We start from the raw sequence: 21,522 nt of genomic DNA, 5'->3' as shown, positions 1-21,522 counted from the left end.
AGTGATGCTCCACTGGTTGCCTTCTGCCTCCATACTGCAGAAAAAGCATGAGCCTGACCCTGGAGTGTGTTCCCAAGCCATTCTCCTTCCTGCCCTAAGAAACACAGAACTGACTTCTCCTTGGGTGGGAAAACTCGAGTTGTACTTATGTTCCCCAAAAGCTTTGAGCCAGCTTGACTGCTAGTATGTCTGCTTTTCTCTAGTGAGTAAACACACAAATATCTAGAAAGAGGAGAGCACCACACATTTTGAAATCATTAGTGAAACCCAGTATCAAAACATATGTAAAGTGAAGCTCGTTGTTCCTGTGAACACACATCTGATTGATCTATTTTTTCTTTTTAAACCAATTCCATAAAACCATTTTCAGATTTATAGGGGTTGCACAAGGTAAAACTTCACTGAATAAACCAAAAGTCTTTTTTTGTTCACTGTGTTCTTTCAAATCACAGGAAAGCAAGTTCAAAATCTCTGCTGTTCTGATTTGGTACTGTTGGCTTTGCTACAAAATTCTCAATTGCTAAATTGGAGCCGCACATGAGGCACAGCACCACGGAATCAAGCCTACAAGCATTTAAGGCTCCAAAATAGCCATGTGCTTGGATGTTTTGAACAAAACACATTGGCATTTACATACCTACCCTTCCCAGTACAATTTTAAAGTAAAACCTGGTTAGCAAGACAGTCTAAGAAAATCAGTCTTGCTATAAGCAGTTCTTGGTGCTGCAGTTCCTCTTAATAAATCACTTTGGGTGGTAATTTAATGAATGCTGGATTTCAGAACAAGTGTGTCAAAGACACAATAAAATACCAACTTTTCACCACCCACTGAATTGACTTGCAAGCAGCTGGGTCATAGTAATGATGTGCTGACTAGTGCACTGTCATGGCAGGTACAGTCAGGAATGTATTAGGAAAAAAGGAATTCCTATTTTTGTCTACGCAGTTGCTTCTTTCAGTTGTTAAAATAATATAATTTGTTGCATTTATGAATAAAATGTTTAGTCCTGATTAGTACATGGCATCTGAAGGTGTAAAGTGATGTAGATGTACATTTTCCCAGTAGCTGCACTTCTACTTGCTTTACTATCCACTCAACCCCCTTTTGTTGCTGTAGATGCTCTGCAGCTGTGAACTTCCATAAGTGAACACTCTAAATATTGAAAGGTGAATACAGCAATCTCTATTGTTTTTCCTACTTATCAGGGAATACATATTTCATGCTATATGTACAAGTAAGCCATATGAAAATTCATCTGTACTGAAAAAAGTAGCAAATGATGCTACTTGTTCTCCCTCACAGAATCTTTTCTAAAACTACAGGAAAGGATGTTTCTCTTTTGGAGAAGAGAGGAGATTCCCTGGTTGAAATGCTAAGAAGAGTACAGGCTTGCTAATTTTGCAGAGTACTGTTGCTCTGAGATGAGGCACAAGAATAGACCATAGTCTTTATTGACTGTTGCTCTGCTTCACTGGACTGAACACTTCATCTTTATAAGTAATTGTTTCAGTTGGTGTTGTTGGAAAAAGTGGTTGGCATCAAGAATATTATTTTCTTGCTAATATTGAAAAGTAAGTTATCAGTATATGGATTTTTAAGATAAGACTGTTGCAGATTTAAAAGAAAAATAAGAAAAAGAAAAGGGAGATGTAGTAAGACACTACAAGTTGTTTTAAAAAGAAATAACACACAAAAGTTGTTTTAAAAATAAATAAAATTATGCTTGCAAGTTTTATCTAAAGAATGAAGTATTATTCTGATTGTGGTTGTTAATTGTTAACAGTGATTATATAGATTTTTATCTTAAGATGAGTTGGTATAGTTTTTCTCCCAGACCCCTTATAGAAATGCACTGCCTTCTGTGGCATCTTGGGTCAAACTCTTTTTGGGGCTAGTGGCAGAAATTTGAAGATGCATCTCTAGGTTATGAGAAGGCTAGAGCACTCTGAATTGCTGATGCAAGTGTTTCTGAAATCCCTTGCAACTTCCAGTTTTTATCTGAAAACCCAGATTTCAGGCGACCTCAAACTAAACCATCCTTACAAATTCATTGTGCAATAAGAAGGTAAATAAAAATGTAATCTTTGTTCAGAGAACACTTGGAAGCAAGGGGGAGCCAGTATTGCCAACCTAACTGGTATGAACCCGGTAGGCAAGGTGGCTGGAAGTCAGTGTGAGATGCAGCTTGATCTTAGCTTGTACCTAGAGGAGCAGGGAGGAAGGTCTCCAGCCTGCCACTTGGTTGGCCTCCAAGTGCCTTGAGGTACTCCTTGTGATTATTGCTATCAGTGTATGAAACTGAGGTTACTGGAGAAAGGTGGATGGTTTAATGAATGTCAATTATACATCTACCCCCTTGTCAGGCCCCACAGGGGCACTGCCAGTAGATGCACTGGAAAAGATTTGAGCTGTCTCCTTTTTTCTCCCCCTTTTATTTTGGGGGATATATGTTTGGGTTTTGAGGTGTTTTTTTATCTTTTCCTTTTGTTTTCTTGTTGTTGTTTATGGGGTTTTGGGGGTTTTTTGTGGGTTTTTTTTGGGGGGGAGGGGTGGGTTGTTGTTTTTTGGGTTTGGTTGGTTTTTTTTTTTTTTTTTTTTTTTTGGGAGGGGTTAGTGGTTTTGGTTTTGGGTGGGATTTTTTTGGATTTTTTTTGATATTCAAATGAATCCTAGTATGCAGATCCTGCTAACTTTGCTTGTTCCATGGTGTGTGAAGATGTGGGGAACTTCTTCTCACAACTCTGTTGGTCTTGGACAGGAGCAAACCTTACTTTTATATAGTTTCTTCTTTTTCACTTAAAGTCAAACACTGAAGTGCAGCTGTCTAAGCAGCAGGGTAAGAGGAAAGGTTGGCATGGTATTGACAACCGGAGGTCTACTAGTACAAACCCCATCCAGTGCTTGCTGTATTTTAATGCTACATTTATTTTCTCACCTCTATAGCTTTGGATTTTTTTTTTTTTAATATTTGTTATAGTAAAAAATGACACTTGTAGTTTGTTGTTTATGTAACTTCACTGCTTTTGTTTTATCCAAGTTGTAAAGACATTGAACAAAGAGTTTGCTTTTGTTAGTGCATTCTTCCAAACCTTCATGACTGTGTTCTCCTTAAATCCTGTGTATCCTTGTGGTCTCAAGAAAGTGCCCTTGTGAACACCCAGCAAAAATCAGTGACATTTAATTAAAGAAAAATTAAATCATAAAGTTAAGTCTCTGGAAATAACTAAGTGGGGACAATTGCAAAATTGGTTTAATGCCTGAAACACATGGAATTTTTTTTAATTTTATTTTTTATATTGGAACAGTGAACTTAATGGTGATATGAGAAAAAAAAATGGCAGTAAAAGATACGTGCTTTTAAAATAGTGTAGTCTAAAAGTAGAAATTGCATTTGGATTAATTAGATTCACTTATTGAACTGTAAGGCTAAGTACAGCAGTCTCTCTTCCAAGTAATGTTTCAACAAGTGAACATATCTATGGAATTCAATTATTGTGTATCAGTCTCCAATTTATTTGTCTAGGTTTTTTGGATATGGCTTCCAAAGTAAGGGGTTTCTTTTCATGTAGTTAAATGGGTTTCAGCTTGGAAGTCCACCCCTTTTGTATTTCCATTATAAATTTCCAGTAGAGAGGAAGTGAATATATTTTCACTACTTTTTCCTAAGAATTTTGTCCTTCTTCTGAGGGACAAAATTCTTCTGTCTTTCTCCCCGTATGAAGCAGTATGTGGCAGGTATGTGCAGAAACTGAGAACTGCACTGTGTAGTAGTGTAGGTTCAAGTTATTTCCACTAACAAAACCATACACTTGATTTACTTGTCTTTATGGTACTCTTACCAACCATGTAATGTAATACAGGCTTTTTTGTTGTTAAGCTTGGAGGTAGTCTGAATTTGACTTAACTATACCAACTCATCTTAACATCATTTGAATTATATTACTAATTTAGGACTTCTGCAATGACACCTTTCTGGAAAGGGAATGCTATGACAGTATTTCTGGCACTAGGCTGGCAGCTCCCTTAGGCAGTAAGGCCATGGAGGGTAATCCAACACAACTGCAGAAAGAGAGTAATTTGTACCATTTATTTCCAAGGAGGAAATTGCCATGGCAGAATTTTTGGGAAATTCTCTTTGTGGTTAAGTAAGTGGCCACAGTAGCAGGTGTTTAAGAAGATGGCGAGTTTTAGTTTGGTTCTAAAACTTGTCACAGCACTGCAAGGCAAGCACCATTGTTCTGCTCAGAAATGGTGCTGAGAATGACGGACACTTATGTTGATGCTTGACAATAATATTGAGCTGTAACCACAGCACAGTCATGAGAGCCCAGGTTCTGGAGATAGGTTTGGGAAAGTGATTGCTTTCCTTAGATTGAGTTCTTTATCAAGCCATGCCTTCCCTTGCAGGTGTAACAAAATACTGCTTTTTAATTGTTTTTGGTAAGAGTAGGGCAAGACCAGTATTGTCAGATGATCCTGTTATGGCTGAATTTCAATGATGGTGTATGACCACCAGTTGGAATACACTATTCCCCTTGCTTCAAACATAGTGGAACACAAATGCTGTACTGTGTAATGAAAATTCCTCTGCTGTTCACACCACCAGGTAGAGCTAAATTTGAAATTAGCATGTCAGTTCATTGCTCTGCTGTGATACAAACTTCTCTTGTTAGTCCCTCTACTTATTTTTCATATGTCAAACTAAAGTCCTTCCTTAAGTGGCAGCTTCAGGATTAAATAAGTGGGCAGTTTTTGACTCAATTAGGGCAATTAGTGTTCAGTCATATTGCATGTTTAAATCCAAGGGTTGACATGTCAACATTTTGCTCTAGCTTAAAGCAAAAAACACTATTTTTGCTCAGCAAAGTGTTAATGTATTGGCCATTACAATAGAAAGCTTAGTAAGCTAACTGAGCATAGTGTATTGAGAGATGCTGTTCTTCATTCAGGTTGACTTTTACTAAGAGATAACGAAGTCTGGAACCATGGAAGAAGGACAAAAAGCATATGTATGGATGTGATGTGAGGTTATTACACTGTTGTGCCTCAAATGAGCAATGTTGTGCCTTTTTTTCTTTCTAGCAATGCCATGTGGGCAGCATTGATGTGTGTGCCTGCTTCTGATAAGAGTAAAGATTTGGGTGTGAGAAAACAGCGAAGATGTTGCTCTGTAAAATCTGTTGGAAGCCTGATAGTTTGCAAACTCAGCTGCAACAGAAATCTTGAGTCTTTAAAATACTTCCCTCCTACCTTATTTATATTGATGTGATATACAAGTGATACTGGTGTGACTGACTGACTGTAAATCTGCCTATATATAAGAAGCACTCTAAACAATGCAGCATTTTAAATGTGCAGCGTGGCAGTGCTCCATAACACAAGTGATGTTTGTGATGTGCATAGTGTGAAGTGAGTAGCCAAAGATGAGAGGTAGACTTAGATCTTAATTTTGAGCAAATGCCTGCTAGTTTGGCTGAGTAATGTTCTGCACTTGACAATGCTCCATGGGAAGAAATATTACTTTAGCATTTTCTAAATGAACATGCTTGCAATGGGGGAACAAAATACCTCTTTCCGGCCAGATGTCTTAAATTAGTGTCTTAACTGTAACTAAGACTGTGGTATCCATCTTTCAGTGTTTCTGTAAATGTGATTCTACAATTAACTTTCATTTGTGTATTTTTTGATGTACATTTTGTGTATTTTGTATGAGTGTATCCAATACAGGATGTACTATTCATTCTCATGGATGCACTACATAGACCTGTTAACCAGTTCAGTTTGTGTCCTGAGTAGTTAGATTATTCACCAAAGACCTTTAATAAGCACACAGTACAGCATAGATTAGAGTAGTAATTAGAGTAGTAGAGATGTAATCCAGATATGTTGGGTAGGGGGAACTTTTTTCCTCTCCTCCTTTTTGACCTACGGCAGTTATGCACAAAAATGTATGCAGAAAGCCTTGAAGCTGAACATGACACCAGAGTTATTGTATTTCTTAGCTTCCTTTACCACCTGCTGCCCCAGTCCTCTTTGCTCTCTTAGTATGATCTTCTGTAATTTTATCTCAAGATTGTGTTTGGGATCTTCTAGTGGATTCTTTAGTGGACAAAAGCCCTGAGATTTATCCTTTCGAGACTACAGAGTGGCACAGGTAAAGTCTGTAGCCTTGCTGTTGTTGTTAAATTAGTTAATTCTTTTTTCATGGTTGGCTTGAAAATTGGAAAAGTTACATTTTGATGTTTCTCCAGCAGCTGAGTTATTTTGACTTAATCTTCACGTATTTACTTTTTTTGTACTTGCCTAAATGGGAGAAAATATTCTAAAGGCTCAGAGTCCAGTGCTTGGAGCACTCTTGTTTGTATTTGCAGCTAACTTTGAGGATGATGTGGGACAGCTGTTCCACCACAGAAACACCCCAAATTTCAAAGCAGCATACCTGTGCCCTAAATCTACAGTTATCTTCAAGATAAATGCAGGATTGTGTGTCTCAGTTCTAGGTTCAAGATTTTTAAGTCCTTTCTCTCAAAATAGAGGAGTATGAAGGTATAGTGTTTAAAATGCGCATATTTATTTTTCTGGCTAGCAGCTCTTACTAACTTACCTTTGCCTCCTTTTTAATTTACAGTTCTTCCTTTAGAGATAGACTAGTCATCGTTTCTGCACAGTAGCATTTTTTCCCCTGCAGCACTAACTTGATTGCAAGATTTCCTTTAGTCTCCATCTAACTTTGTTCCAAACTTCTTCTGCCTCCAGCATGTCACAGGGTATTCAAAATTTGTGATAACTCTGGCAATGTTTTTTCTATGTTTTTCTCCTGCCATCATTGCACCAAAATACCACTAGAGAGTACAGCATTCCCTTGTTTGCTGCAAGCCTGTGTAAATGCTGTATGTGCTTACAGCCTGCTTTTGGGGCTCAGCAGCCCTCACTGAAGTACCATACCAAGGCACTGCTTACATTTTCAGCTGAATTTTAGTCAGTGACATGAGTTTGATTTAGGCAATGCTGTGTGTGCTAGTTGATTGCAATAGCTGCTAGGGATTTTTCAGTCTTATTATTAAAACTCTTTAACCTTTTAATGCTTGATGCATTTGCTCTCCATGTTTCCTGGTTGGAGGAGAACAGAGGTCTCTGAGGTAGGAATGGGCTGATTCAGAGGCTATGGATACACTGGCACATGCTGCTGGAGATTACTTTTATGTGGAATACTCATGGGTGCAGTTTTGCTTCCATTGCAAAGTTATATAAAAGTCTGCTCACACAAATAAAACTTGATCCTTAATGAAGGGAAAATTAAGTCCAGATAAAATGTCCTGGTATAAGCTGTGCCAGAAAAGAAACTTCCTCCCATCTATTGGAATCTGACACAGATCTTTTCATTCATCCTTTTACTTGGCTTTAGGCACACCTCCCAGTGGTTGTCAGGCAACCATAATAATCTTGCTGAACATGCAGGCTGGCTAATTGGATTGTCCCCTTCTTGGGTTTTTCCTTTAAATGGTTTTGGTCATTTTTAGTAAGGCAAACTCATGCAAGTTGCTTTCTTTCTGGCTGATGTCATAAACCAAGGGGCTTTAAGAGTTCTGTGACATGTCAAGGGCAAAATTTTGCCTCTGTCAGTACAGAAGCCGTGCTAAATTCTGTTTTAATTCAGAACGTTTCCCACTTGTATTCCAAACAGCCTATTCTAATGAGAATTTTTGTTTGGAAGGCAAACATAAATGGCCCTGAGCACACAGGTCAGTAGCACCACAAAAAATTAGTGTTCAAATAATCTGAGAATTTCTTGCACCTTTGGTAGTAAAACTACCACAAGGGTAGTTTTAGTACAGGATGTCACAGAAGTGAAATATATAAGGATGGCAAGGGATTTTTTCTTCGTTACACTCATTGGAAAATGCATTTAATGTGTTGTTCAGGAGGGTCTGTTCCTCTTTGTCAGGTTAACATGAGTGACTCTTACAAGTGGTGTTGAATTGGAGTGTCTGGTCATTTCCCTGGTTGCTCTGAGCATATAAACTAAAAATGCACGTGATTTGTATGTATATAATTAAACTTGCCTTATATTAATCATTGTGAGGCAACTTAGTGTCGATTACTGATTTGTTTCCTTTATTTTTTCTTATCTCTTTTTAGATTCACCAAATTGAAGAGCCTTAACCTTTCAAATAATAATTTAGGAGACTTCCCACTGGCAGTCTGCAGTATCCCAACCCTGACTGAACTCAACGTGTCCTGCAATGCCCTCAGAAGCATTCCAGCAGCTGTAGGAGAAATGCACAAGCAAGTACTTTCTTAGAACTTTCACATACACAGCCTGACAACAACAAAGGCAGCAAGCAGTTTCATGACTCTGCATACTCGTGCTATGAGAAACAGTTTAAACTTACAGGATTCTGTCAGAGCAAACTGGCTTGTAGATCCATATGGAAGCAATTGTGGGTGGAGGGAAAGCACGCTTTGTGCCTCAGAGCTCTTCCAGTCTCCAGCATTTGACACAAGGGTCACCTTCACAGTGAACAAAATCTTTTAACCCTTCTTGCTTATGTTCTTCAGCTGTCATACAAGTTGTAGTTCTGGAGATAGAACTGTCTAACAGCCTACACTTCTTAGTTGCCAAAGCTTTTAATTATTTGGTGAATATCTTCTGTAGCAGATATTACAGCATTATTCATTAGCATGTTTCTTTCTGCTGCCCTTTTGTATATGGTATGTCACTGTAAATGCAGCAGATTTGTGTGTTTATAGGAAGGAAATGGGATTTAACACGTCACTCATTTTCTTCACTCTCCCTTCCCCTCTTCTAATAGCTTGCAGACATTTTTGCTGGATGGCAACTTTCTCCAGTCCCTTCCCGATGAATTGGAACATATTCATCAACTCAGCTATGTGAGTTTGTCCTTCAATGAGTTCACTGACATTCCTGGAGTGCTGGAGAAGCTGACTGCCATGGATAAGCTCTGTATGTCAGGAAACTGCATGGATACCCTGAACCTACAGGTGTTAAAAAGGATGCCTCATATTAAGCATGTGGATCTAAGGTAGGTATTCAGAAAAGGGGAAGAATTAGTGAGCCTAAATTATTTGTGTTGAAGTGGCTTCTCCTTGGCTGTCAGAATTGCCTCTGGGTATAAATCTCTTGTGTTTGTCCAGTGAACCATGTTTCTGGTGGTGTTATGTAACTCCCAGCACTTGCTGTGACTTAGCACTCTTCTTGGAGGAAGTTGGAGCATTTAGGGGGATCAATATGAAATGAGTTTTAGGGGAAATGAATGTTTGCACCAAAGGATCAAACAAAACAGAGCTTGGGACAGTTGCTGCAGTGTTAATGCAATAGACATGACAGTCTCTGGCCCAAAAAGCTTCTATCTGAAGTGTTACAGATTTGTGAGGTGAAGAAAAGGGCATTGAAGGTGAAAGAGCAAAACCAGATATTTTAATATCTCTTGGTGTGTTAAAAGGCCTTGTCCACCATGAGTAATGGTATTTTATTGATATCCTCAGAGGAGTCCAAAGAGATCTTATTACAAATGGCTCTGGTATGAGGTGGTTCTCTATTGTTATGGTCTTTTGGGAAGACAAATTCTGCAATCAGCTGGTCAAGGCTCAATTCAGAGCCTGGACCATGAGGTTCATATAACTGTGAATTTTGGAACCATGTAGTTAAACTAATGTAAGATAAAACTTATTTTACTGTACTGCCATGTAGCTGTCAAGACTTTGCAGTCTAGGAAGGGCCAGCATAAGTTTAGCTAAAATAGGTAGGTGAATTCTGAAGTGCTTCTGGTAGGATGAAAATATGTCTGTGTTTGTACATATGTTAAAAGCAAATAAATTTGCCTCAGAGAAGGGATTTTGTGGCTGACCTGGCCATGAGTTCCAGTGGTGCAGTTCCAGCCCTCTGATTGTCTGATGCATCCTTTCTGTACCTAGCAGTGAACAGTGGTTCTCTGTGGCACTAACTGAAATAGTAAATATTTTACTTGCTGTACAATGAGGTGCTTTGCTTCAGTGAAATCACAAAGAGGCCCTACTTGCAAATTGAAAATATAAAAGGTAAGGTGGTGTTGGAGGGGACATATTAATTACCCTTATTCTTTTAACTGCAAGATATACCTACTGTTACACAGAGGTCAATGCTTGGAAAGCAGGAGCAACAGGAGAACTACAAGTATTTGTCATCTGCTGTAGAGAGGACTCAGCTGGCTTAGTGTGCCAGCAGAAGTTACTGTACTGATTTTAGTGTTCTGCTCAGAGCTGAGAATTTGATACTGATCTCTTTGGAGTGCTCTGCTGTCTTAAACTTTATGGGGCTATAGATAATCTCATTCAGTTATAACTTCTGGGGAAGTTGCTGAGTACTAACAGTATCAATGCACTGCAGTGAAGATGTGTAAAACCTGTCCTCTTTATTTGTCAGACCAAGTTGTCTTGGATTTTTGCTTTGTTTTCTTTCAACACCCATTTTCAGGTCTCTGAATTTGCTTGCTGTGAAGCATGGAGAGGCAAGAAGCAAATACATGGGAATTCATAAATCTCAATTTGGCCTTTCAGTAAGGCAAGGGTCTCCAATACATGCTGGTTACTTGTATGTGCTGGATTTTTCCAGCAGATGATAGGCCAGCAAGAACTGTAGAAGCTGTGTTCTTTTCCAAACTATTGGGCACAAATAACAGCCAGATCATCTTTTATTTTTATAGGCACAGTAACAGTAATGCTTAGCTTCTTGCAGAGCTTTTCATCAGTACTTTTCAAAGTAGTTTAGAAAGGAGCTTGGTGTCATCATTCCTTTGTCATGATGGATAAAGCTACAGAGCATAGCTATCCTGCTTTTCAAAGGATTAAAACCGTAACATAACAAAGGGGAAAATATTAAAAATCAACCTTGACCTGAAAGCGTGCTAGTTTAATCCAGTGCAGCTGATTGATTGTAGTGTGAGCAATGGTTTGTCAGCAGGAGACTCCCTTATAACTACAACTCATCTCCTTTTTTTGTCTGCAAGATTGAATTCAATTAGGAGATTGGAGGCTGATGAAGTAGATTTTCTGCATCATGTGACCCAACTGGATCTGCGAGACAACAAACTTGGGGAGCTGGACGCGACAGTTTTTAACAACGTGGAAGTGTTGCACTGTGAGCGGAATCAGCTGGTGACCCTCAAAATCAGCGGCTATTTCCTCAAAGCTCTGTATGCTTCCTGCAATGGTGAGTGGCAGCTGTGGTATTGTCATTGTACCTGGTTCTCTGTGAGATGCTTGTGGAGTGTAGTGCACATAATCAGGAGGTTCTTGACACAGTCCTAGATAAAAGGGTTTCACATGTGCTGTGTAATGCTACTGGCAGTTCTGAGCTTTGGAAGTGACTTCCTAAAAAAACCACGATTTGGAGGTCTAAGAACTGTGAAAATCGTAGAAATTCTTCTCTATGTCAGTAGGGAGGGTTCTTGAATTTGTCACTTGTTTTCGTTGCATTGATGCGTTGCTCTACTAAAATCAATAGGAATTTACTGCTTTTCTCTGCACTGAGCAAGTTTGAACACGTGACCATTTAGGAGACAACCCAAAACTATAAGTTTTTGCTCCTCCCTCTAGCTGCTTAGCCTGTCCAGAAAGCTCTGAAATTCAAAATGGTAACTTCATTGCTTGTATTTGATAATAAAAATAATGCAGCCTTCTGCATATGCAGTTGTACAACTGCTGTGTTTCATGAACAGGATCTGTTTGATCTGTCTCTGCAAACTGCTATTACTTAAAATACTCAGTTTGCACCATGATTTTTATCATTTAGAGTAGTTCAGTGTGGAATAAAGAAAATGCAAAGTAGGAGAACTGTGCGTTTGATGAGCAGTCTGAACTGCCTTTAAAAGGCTGTCATCTTAGCAATATCTAAGCCTGTGCCTTCATTAAGTATTCATGCCAAGATCTTTGTAGCTGAGAAAAGTTAACATAATCTGAGCATGTGCTGTTCAGTGTGGGCTCAGAATCCAAGTCAACCCATGTCTTGTAACCAACTTGGGTTACATGGGTTGACATGGGTTGACTTGGTCTTACTGTTCCTCCTGGCTTGTCCTCTCATTACCCTCGGCCACCTTGTTTTCATGTCATTTTCCTAAGAAACTGCTTGTTAGAGTTGTACTTGAATTGATTTTTCTGTAGGCTCAAATGTCTGTTTGAGTTTTGGGGTTTTTTAAACTTAACACTAAGCACTAGCTACCTGAAACCTTAGGATGTGAACTATATTTTGATTGCTTCAATAATAACATTACTAGCTGTAGTTGTTTTATAGAAGATCTGCCTGCAACTGGGAACTCCACAGGCATGCCAAGGCTTATGTAATGTGTTGACAAATACTCTGGATCTTGCCATGACCTAAAGGACTCTGGTATTCTGTAACTTGCTGTTCCAGAGTGGGGAGGTTCCCTTCCCATGCTTATATCTCTAGTGACCAGTGAGAAAAAAGTAGAGCAGTTTTGTGACTGACTCTTCTGGGCAGAGGGCGGCGGAGGTGAAGTTACAGCTCTTGTGACAAAAATGGGAAAAATGAGAATTTGCCATGAAACTTTTAAAATCCTCTACTTTCTCATCCCTGATCAGTTATGCAGTGCCAGTCAGAGCAAGTACAATGTAACACAGCAAATGTACTAAAACATAATAAAGAAACAGAACTCACAAGGGGTTCACAAAGGTCCATATCTTCAGAATTTTTTTTGGTTATTGATGTGGTCTGAAATCTTTGTGTGTTAACTCTTAAAATAGTTCTTATGGAACAGTCATTTAAGTGCAAATCTTTACCACCACTTTTCTTGTTATATATATTTTTTCCCCTAGAACTTGTTCACCTTGATGTATATCCAGTTCCTAATTGCCTGGCTTATATGGATATTTCTAGGTAAGAATATGTTTTTTCTTGGACCTGTGAAATATAAATCAAAGAGATTTATGGAACAATGACATTCACTGTCATCTTGCTGAGTGGGAATGGGGGTAGGAATTGGACCTTGGGATAAGAAAAGACAAATTTTCAGAGTTAGAGGATGCTTTTTTCCTGCAGTTCAGAAGGTCAGTTCTTTCCTGTTTCCTTTTTATAGATTTTCTCTTTTTTTTTTTTTAATTATTGCCCAAATCAAAATTTGTATTTCTTTATAGTTAAAGAGTTTCCATGATTTAAAGATCTCCTGTCTTATGGAGTTAGAACATGATGATTCAAGAGCACACCAATCTGACACTTGTTGAGAAGTTACTTTCTGGATATGTCTGCAGCGTAAGCCCAGCGTAGGTGATGGTTTGATAGTTTACTCATCAGTTTGGCAGCTCCTGCAGCTCCTCGTAGTTCTCTGCAGCCCTGGCTGCTGCAGGGATGTCTGCAGTTGCCATTTGAATGCATACATAAATTTCACCTTAATGAGGGAGGCGGGATAAGGGAAGAAATGGAAAAAGGGGGTGTTTAGTTTGTTTTACAGTTCCAGGAATGAATCAGGAAAACATTTATACACGTGCCTAATGGCTGTCTTATTTAAGAAATTACTCATCTGCATTTAAAGTGATAATCTCATTCATTAAAAAAACCTGTGTAAAGTGCTCACGCTGTTGAGAGTGATCATAACAATTAGTGAGCTACCTGGGCTGGTGGCCATCAACTTGGAAGTTTCATCAGAGCTGAGTTACTCACATTGTCCTAAATGTAACACACTGGTGTGACTAAATAAGGGATTTGTTGAAAAGCGATCTTTGAAAAGCTGTGTCCTCCATTTATTTGTTAATGAAATTGGTGCAGAATGCATGATTTTGATCACAAAACCCTTTCTGTGCTTCATTGCAGTGATGGCATTGTAACTAAATGGGTAGGGTGTCCTTAGCTTTTTGGCTGTCTTGGAATTTGGGAAATCCATTTGAGATGAGAAAGGAAGCTATCTGAGAAGAGGGGTTGGGGTTGCCATTGCATATTTTGATTGAGTACTATTGCAGGAATAAACTAAAGGATATGAGTTCCTGATTGATTTATATTCATGCTTCATAAGCATCCTATTCCTGAACTTCAGGTCTGGAGTGCCTGACTATTACTTGATGTCCAGTTTGCATCTGTGTATTCTGACTGAAGTAGTCATTATGTGAATGCATTTGCACACAATCTCCTCCATGTATCTTGTGCTGCTAATTTTTGTCTTTAAGGCAGGATGCAGGAGTGCCTCACAGTGCCTATTTGCGTGTTTTCATGCAGTATTTGGAAAACCTTGCCTCCAAGACGTTAGTTTCCAGAAGGGTTAGTTTCTGTGAAGATAAATGCAAGAAAAGCAAAACAGTTGGCTTGAAAGATACACACACAAAAAAATTACTCTATTCAGTGAGATAGCAAAAGAATGGTTGAGTGGATTTCAGTGTACTTGAGAAATTGAAGAGATATTTCAACTGTGTAAGGTGTGAGTATCTTCTGAGGAGCATCTCAGACATTTTCTTCTCCATGGAGAGATTTCAGCTTTGGTACTGTGATACTCTTAATACTCCCCTGGTAATTTGGAAGCTTTTTTTTTCCATTTTCTTAGTGACTTCACATGTAGGGAGATAAAACTGCTGTTAGCTTTCTTGCTCCCTCACTCAGAACCTGATTGCACTGGTAATGCCCTTGCAGAGGGATGGATGATAGAATCTCACGGGCAATATGCTATGTAGCAGATTTGTTTCCTGCAGGTATCTGTATCTTTCTTGGGGCTGTGTTCTTAATAGCCTTTACATCTCAATTATAATTTAGTTACACCTCTTTGTGTTCTTTATTCATAGAAATCACCTGGAAAACCTGCCTGAGTGGGTGTGTGACAGCAGGAAACTGGAAGTGTTGGATGTTGGCCACAATCGAATACGTGAGCTGCCTGCCCGGTAAGTCTTGCAGACCAGTTCCACAATGGGGAACAGGATAAACAATTCAAAAATAATCGCTGACTCAGTGTTTAGCTTGTTCCAGTGACTGTCAGGGCTGTTTTATCTTTTGTTTGATTTTATTTTTACCTTGTGGGGTGTCGTCATGCCTCGAGCTTCCACCTAGCCTTTCTTCTTTTACTTTCATGCAGAGAAAGTAATGCCTTTGAACTTTGAAGCTGTTCATGTGGCTGTTCAGGCAGGAAAGCACTTCATTTTTAGTACTGAATATTAAATATTTACAGCCATAACTTTACATGACAGTTTAGAAATTCAGCACTTGCAGTTTAGTTTCAGTGATGCTTGGAGACTCCAGTTCACAGCCCTGTTTGAGTGAAAAAGGGTTTAAAGAAGGGAAAGCCTCATCAAGTAAGTAAATTCCTGCAAGAAGAACAATTGCCTTCACTACCAAGATGATCTCTTTTCCAGAAGTGTAAACTTAAAATTGATAAATATAAATTATAAAAAAGAAGTCAAGAGGAAGCAAAATAGGAGTTGAGTTTAAATAATAAATGGGTCTTGCTATTATTTGTTCTAGAGAGAGCTGTCTGTTCCAGGTGAATTATACTGCTTAGGTGGTGATGTTGGGCATTTTTAAATTCCTGCCTTCCCTGGAAGTGAGCTGTCATTTTAGTTGTTCTGTACACTTTGAAAGAGATGTTGTGTAAGATGATGATGTATCATGAGCTACTAAATCACAGAATAAGCTGAGTTGGAAGGGACCCACAAGGATCAATCATCAAGTACAAATATCTTCCTTAAGGAGCTGTACAGCACAGAAAAGCATCAGAAACCAAGAATGATAGGTTTTTCTGGGTCAGGTGGGTGTGTAAGATGGTGTAAACTTGTCCATTTTAGTGTCAGAAATGGGAAAAGAGTAGATTTCAAAAATATGAGCAGAAGAAAATGTGAGGAGAGTTACCAAGCAAACTAGCAGGCTGATGTGCAGCCTGTTAACCCCTCTGTTTTTTCATGCACACACACAAAAAAAATGAAGCTGTGCCTCCTCAGAAGGTGGGGGTGCAAAAGTTCATTTTTCTTTCATTTGCACTCCATAACAGCCAGGACTTTCAAGGCATACCGGATATCTCTGGGAGATTAATGATTAGCTGAAAATAGGTACAGTCAACATCCCACTTGTCTCTCCTGCCATCTTATCATTAACCCCAGGAAATAGCTTATCTTTGAAAGTTCTTCTTTGTAGTATATGTCTAGATAGCTTAGCTCCTAATAAGTCAGCTCAGTTTTAGGGTCCTGTTCCATTTAAAAGGCAGGCTTTGCATATCTTAAACTTTAGGGGAAATTTGGGTCTGGACTCAAATGCAAATGGCTCAACATGCTTAAGTATTAAGTAAATGCAAGTAAAAACTGAATGAGTGTGTTCAGGTGCTCTGCTCTGTACTTCTACATAGAATAGCATTCTGGAAACCTGTGAAGTGAATCAGCAGGGCTCTCCTAGGAGGCTGCTTGTGACACTTAAACACAAATGTTCAAGCCTTGAGTTACCAACATATTCCTGGTGGGGTGAATATTGCATCTGATCTAAAGAAACTACACTTGATGCTGTGTGTTTGCCTCTTGAAACAGAAAAATAGTCCTTGAAGACAAAGAGTTGAAGCAGTTGAGATAGAGGTTTCTGTACTAGCATTTTTCTCAATTAAGGGAAGAGGGAAAATGTCCTCAGGACTGTAATGCAACTGTTTTAGCTTTAAAAGTACTGAAAAATAACAAAAAAGGGTACTCGGTCTTAGCTATGCAGGACAAATTCATAAAAATCATACTGCCAAAGAGAAAGGAAATGCTTCAATTAGGGGTTGCCAAAATGATATTGTTGCCATCAGTGAATAGATGTTTGTATGTGTTTTTGTTCCTTTGTGTCTGTTTTTCTTTTTAAAGATCTATCTGTAGTCAACATTGTGTTCTCTTGAAGAGTTGTTTAGTAAAGGAGTTGGTAGAATGCTTACACCAAACCATGTTTTCTGAGAAGATGCTGATGATGAATGACGTGCTTGTCATTAGAATTTATTGATTTCACAAAAACTTCAAGTGGGAATTGGGCAAGTGGGAAAGCTGCCTGTATGGAAGAGCAGTCCCAGCATCCTGGTTCCCCACCCAGCTCGAGAACTAGGCATCCCAGGCTCATCAGGAGCTTGTTTAGTTAAATGCTCTTCAACCTCTTTTCAGCCACCCCAGGTCCTTCAGTGCTTGTCTGACTTAAAAAATAAGAGAAAGCAAATTAAAAAAAAAAACCAAACAACCAACCAAAATCCCCCAAAGATTTACTAAGTTCTTCTGAATTATGGAAAGAGAAAATCTCTGAGGTTTTGGCACAATTTCAGCTCTTTTAAAAATTTTTAAATGGTGCTGCCCCCAACCATCCAAAAAAAAACTCCAAGGGAATTTTTTTTTTTTTTTTTTGCTGTCAACCAGTTCTGTTTTCTACCCTGATATTTGGTGTTGACAGTATTAACCAGTCTCAAAAAATAGAATACAAAGGCAAATCCATAACGGAGAGGTTTTCAAGTAAAAATAGAGCAAACCAAAAATAGTTAAATAAGGAATACATAATAGATAGGATTATCACTTTGGTAAGTCTTTTCACCCTGTGTTGAGCCTTCTGGAATGATAGGGCTGGCTGTTGACTTGTATCCATGGCCATAACTCAGACAATCCAGCCAAGTGAGATAACTGTTAACACTGGCATGCAGATACCGAGAGTGACGGTATCTGTCAAGGGGAAAATACTCAACGTGCTTGATTGATGATTTTGGCACAATAATCCCATGACCTGATGCATTGTAGGGAAGAGGGTGGGAGGCTTGTTATGTGTATTTGGGTCATTGTGACAGAGGGAAGATTTTTACTTTAATGCTGAATAATTCGAGAGTATTTGATTGAAGCAGGTCAGCATGTTGCATGGGCTCACCAGATTAAAGAGTACAGTAGCAGGCATGTAAGACAGATGTAAGACATGTGGCAGATGGAATAATCTTTTTTTCTTAATTTACTGAAAGTGGTTTCTGTTCAAAATTGAGAGTTGCTCTATTTTTGGTTTCTTTAGGTGCATGCCCTCATTCCTTTGCTTATCCTGTGAATTTAAGCTATGCTGTTTGATCAGAACAGCTATTTTTCTCTTTATGTTGCCCTCTTCTCCCTTCCCCTTCTCTCTAGCCCCACAAAAAATGGAGCAAGGGGGTGGGACTCCAGGTCATCTATTGGTTGTAAAAACTCAAGAAAGTAAAGCCGATTAGATAAATTTCATTTGCTGTAGAACTGGAAAGGAGGCTTTATGTAAGTCTGGTATTAACAGAAAGAAAAATTGTGGGGGTGGGGACTTGCATTGGATTATGAGTCAGCACATGATGAGTAGGGCACTATAAAGCTTGTGGGGTGACTGATGATTTCACCCCCACTTCTGAAGTGCTTGCATTAGCTAGGGGATCCCACCTGTGCAGATTTCTGCAGCCTTTGTTAGCAATTACCTCCTTCACTGTCGTGCTTCTAAATTCATGTTTTATACAGTGTCATAAAATAACCCTTTGTCACTACTTTCACTCCTGAATCATCTGTGAACCTCCTTCCCTGTCTCTGAAAACCTTTTGAAGAAGTTGGTGTAGAGTGGGAAGACATTCTTGGATCTGTGCGTAATTAATATCATGTCTGCTAATCAGTTGGCTGAATCACTTTCTTGTAATGAGCCATGATACCATATTTAAGTTATCAAAGGAACTCTTTAGCTTAAATTTTTCTCATTTTTGGTGTTTTTCATTTCTCTTAAGGTTGTTTTACAACAGTAGCCTGCGGAAGCTGCTGGCGGGACACAACATGTTAGCGAGGCTCCCGGATCGGCTCGAGCGAACGCAGGTGGAGGTCCTGGACGTGCAGCACAACCAGCTCCTGGAACTGCCATCCAACCTGCTTTTGAAAGCAGACAGGTAAAATTATAAAGAAATGTGTTCCTTTTGACTTGTATGTGTTGAGCCTTGCTTGGCCTGTTACTTCCTGGTTCAGAGGGTAATCTGAGGTTCCTCTAATTTGAAAGTTGCCAAGCCTTGTGTGGTAAGAACAGATGTCTGCCCAACTCAACAGAGCACATTCTTTTTATTCTGGTTTTGTTTCCTTATATGGTTGCTTCTTTTTTCCCACCAAGCTCCTGCTCAACACCTACTTCTTGAAATCTAGCTGTAGAGTTAAGCACATGCTATTTTCTACTACATATACTGAAATGGTTTAGTGGCAGTTTCTTTAAATACATATTTCTTAGGCTTGTTTGATGAAGTGTGAAAGCTTTTTTTTCCCCCCTTCAGTCAGAGGCTGGAACTTATTTATACCTGTCAAACAAAACAAAATCTATGCATAAGGCTGTCAGAATAATTCAGTTATTCCCCTATCCCTACTTTTTGATTTGTTTTTTTCTGTGCTTTTTAATTGTTTGTCACTAATTTAACTGGTGTCACCACTTGATCTGCTTTCTGGATTCATATTTTTATGGTGCTATTTCTTTAGTATCAGAGTCTTCAAGGTTTTGGGGGTTTTTTCTGAATATGAACATATCCTTCAAGTGATGGTGATTGGATTATAGGAGGTTGGTAGCATCATCTGGGGATGGTGGATGGGCTGGCCCCACTTGGTGTCAGCATTCCTTGCACTTCTTCACTTCCACATATAGTCATGGGATTTCTGAGTGCTCAATGCATGCATAATTTAACAGACAGTGAGATTGTGTGCTGTGGGGGGGTTTATTTATGGTTCTAGCTGTGACAAAAGGAATGCAAAGCTCCTGGCTTTCTTGAGAGATGCAGAAGCAAAAGAGGTGGTGATCTCACTGGCAGAGCTCCTTTCCCAATTAAGAGTATTGCAAAACCCCTTCTTTTATGCTGTTGTTAGTTCTGTTATAAGCATCTGCTTAAATTTCCTGGAATTGACTTGGAGAATTAGGTTGATGGTTGAGATGCTTTTTAAATAAACTCTTTAACTGTTGAATGTGTAAACTTGGAAACAAAATAAACCTTTAAGCAATTTTCAGAGAGCTCCTGGTATTTTGAAAACCATGAGAGAAATAATTTTGCAAAATTTGTATTAAAAACAGGTTGTAGGTCTGGGATGTAGTGTACCACAGTTTTGGCAGAGAGAGAACCTGATTTTTTGGTACTGCAGCTCATCTGTAGGCAGGGTTGGGTTTTTTGTTTGGTTTTTTGTTTTTTTGGTTGTTCGTTTTTGTTTTTGGTTTGTTTGTTTGTTTGTTTTTGTGATGCTGAAATGAGAAACCACAAAGCTAAAACCAGGACTGGGGATAGATTCCCAGAAGTTTACTAGGAATATGCTGATTAGGGGTAGAATTAAAGAATACTTTGAATAACAGTGTTAAGTGGCTGATTCAGGCCTGGGGAACTTTTTTTCCCTCTGCAGCATTTGAGCAGTATAGGGCTGGTGTTTTCAAAATCTTCTACAGGTCTTAACAAAGTCATGCACCATCACAGGAGATAAACAGGGCTTTACCCAGTCTGACATCTCATCACCAATGCAGCCTCCCTTGCCTGTGATGATAGTAGAAGTAGAGACCCAACCCAGGTTGGCTTGGGTAGTGTTTTCCCTGTTGATCCTTACCCTTTAACTTGATTTAAGATGGTATTGCTTGTCCATGCTGGTTCTCCTATGAGTGCTGCAAAAGTGAGAACTCCAAAGGAAAACAGCAGTACAGGTTAATATTAGTGTACAAAGTCACCAATATATTTTGGGTTTGGGATTTCCTACATAAAACTTCTTTACTTTTGTTTTCAAATGGTTGCATCTATCAGCAGCTAAGTGTCAACAGAAATGTGTCTGGAAAGGCATTCAGGAGATTGTTTTGCTTTTAAAAAGGTAAAATGCTTCTCTTCTCCAAGCATTCCCTGGGAAGCACAATCTGTACTGCCAGACGTGCCAAGAGAACTGGTTTTCCTGAGTGGTGAGCCATGGTCTCTACCCAGTGTGTAATATTGGACAAATCACTTTACCTTACAGTACCTTTATCTTTGCATAAGCTGACTTGCCTTTTACAGCCTTGAAAAGATTTGGGCTTGTTTTGGTTTGGTTTTTTTGAAAGGTACTCGGGTCTGTGCAACTGACAGATGATATCTTGTCTGGATATGAAGTCTCATGCTGTGAATTATAAATGCTTTCTCTTCCTCAATCCTGAATATTTGACAAAGTGGGTGTGAAGTGCCTTGGGCAAACTTCAGCACAAGCACTGGTGGGCTTTGACATCTAGAAGAACATCTGAGAAAGCAGAGGAAATGGGTGCACTGGTGCACAAAGAGAGAATATCACTTTCACCAAAAAAACCCCATCCAAACCTCAAATACTGAAAAACCTCAGTTCTCTTCACAGAGGAATCTATAAACATTGATTTTCTGCCTTAATCCTTCAAAAAACATTGAAAAAGTGTAATTTTTTGCTGAAGAGTATAATTAGGGATATTTTGTTGGTCTGCTTTTTAATTAATTTTCTATATTAAACTGTTAGTCAAGGAGAAATTGAGGACTAGCCTATGACACATCTCTCTGACCAAGATAGAACTTGGTTCTGTTTATTGCACTGAAAGTATGCACATCTTGATCATGTTAGCA

General features: G+C 38.9%; 1 protein-coding gene across 1 annotated transcript in view; it reads left to right on the top strand.

The window, feature by feature from the left end:
- The window catches only part of PHLPP1 (PH domain and leucine rich repeat protein phosphatase 1), a 136,770-nt gene that overhangs the window by 92,435 nt on the left and 22,813 nt on the right, over positions 1–21,522 (top strand). Inside the window, exons 5-10 of the mRNA XM_054638764.2 lie at positions 8,141–8,287; positions 8,815–9,045; positions 11,008–11,210; positions 12,833–12,893; positions 14,780–14,875; positions 18,694–18,849. Of these exons, the coding sequence (XP_054494739.1) occupies positions 8,141–8,287; positions 8,815–9,045; positions 11,008–11,210; positions 12,833–12,893; positions 14,780–14,875; positions 18,694–18,849 (894 nt within the window). The remainder of the gene's footprint in view (positions 1–8,140; positions 8,288–8,814; positions 9,046–11,007; positions 11,211–12,832; positions 12,894–14,779; positions 14,876–18,693; positions 18,850–21,522) is intronic.

Source organism: Agelaius phoeniceus, chromosome 1 (genome assembly GCF_051311805.1).
Source record: "Agelaius phoeniceus isolate bAgePho1 chromosome 1, bAgePho1.hap1, whole genome shotgun sequence".
Lineage (NCBI taxonomy): Eukaryota > Metazoa > Chordata > Aves > Passeriformes > Icteridae > Agelaius > Agelaius phoeniceus.
The sequence above is the reverse complement of the archived record's forward strand: the minus strand, read 5'-3'. Positions and strand labels throughout refer to the sequence as shown.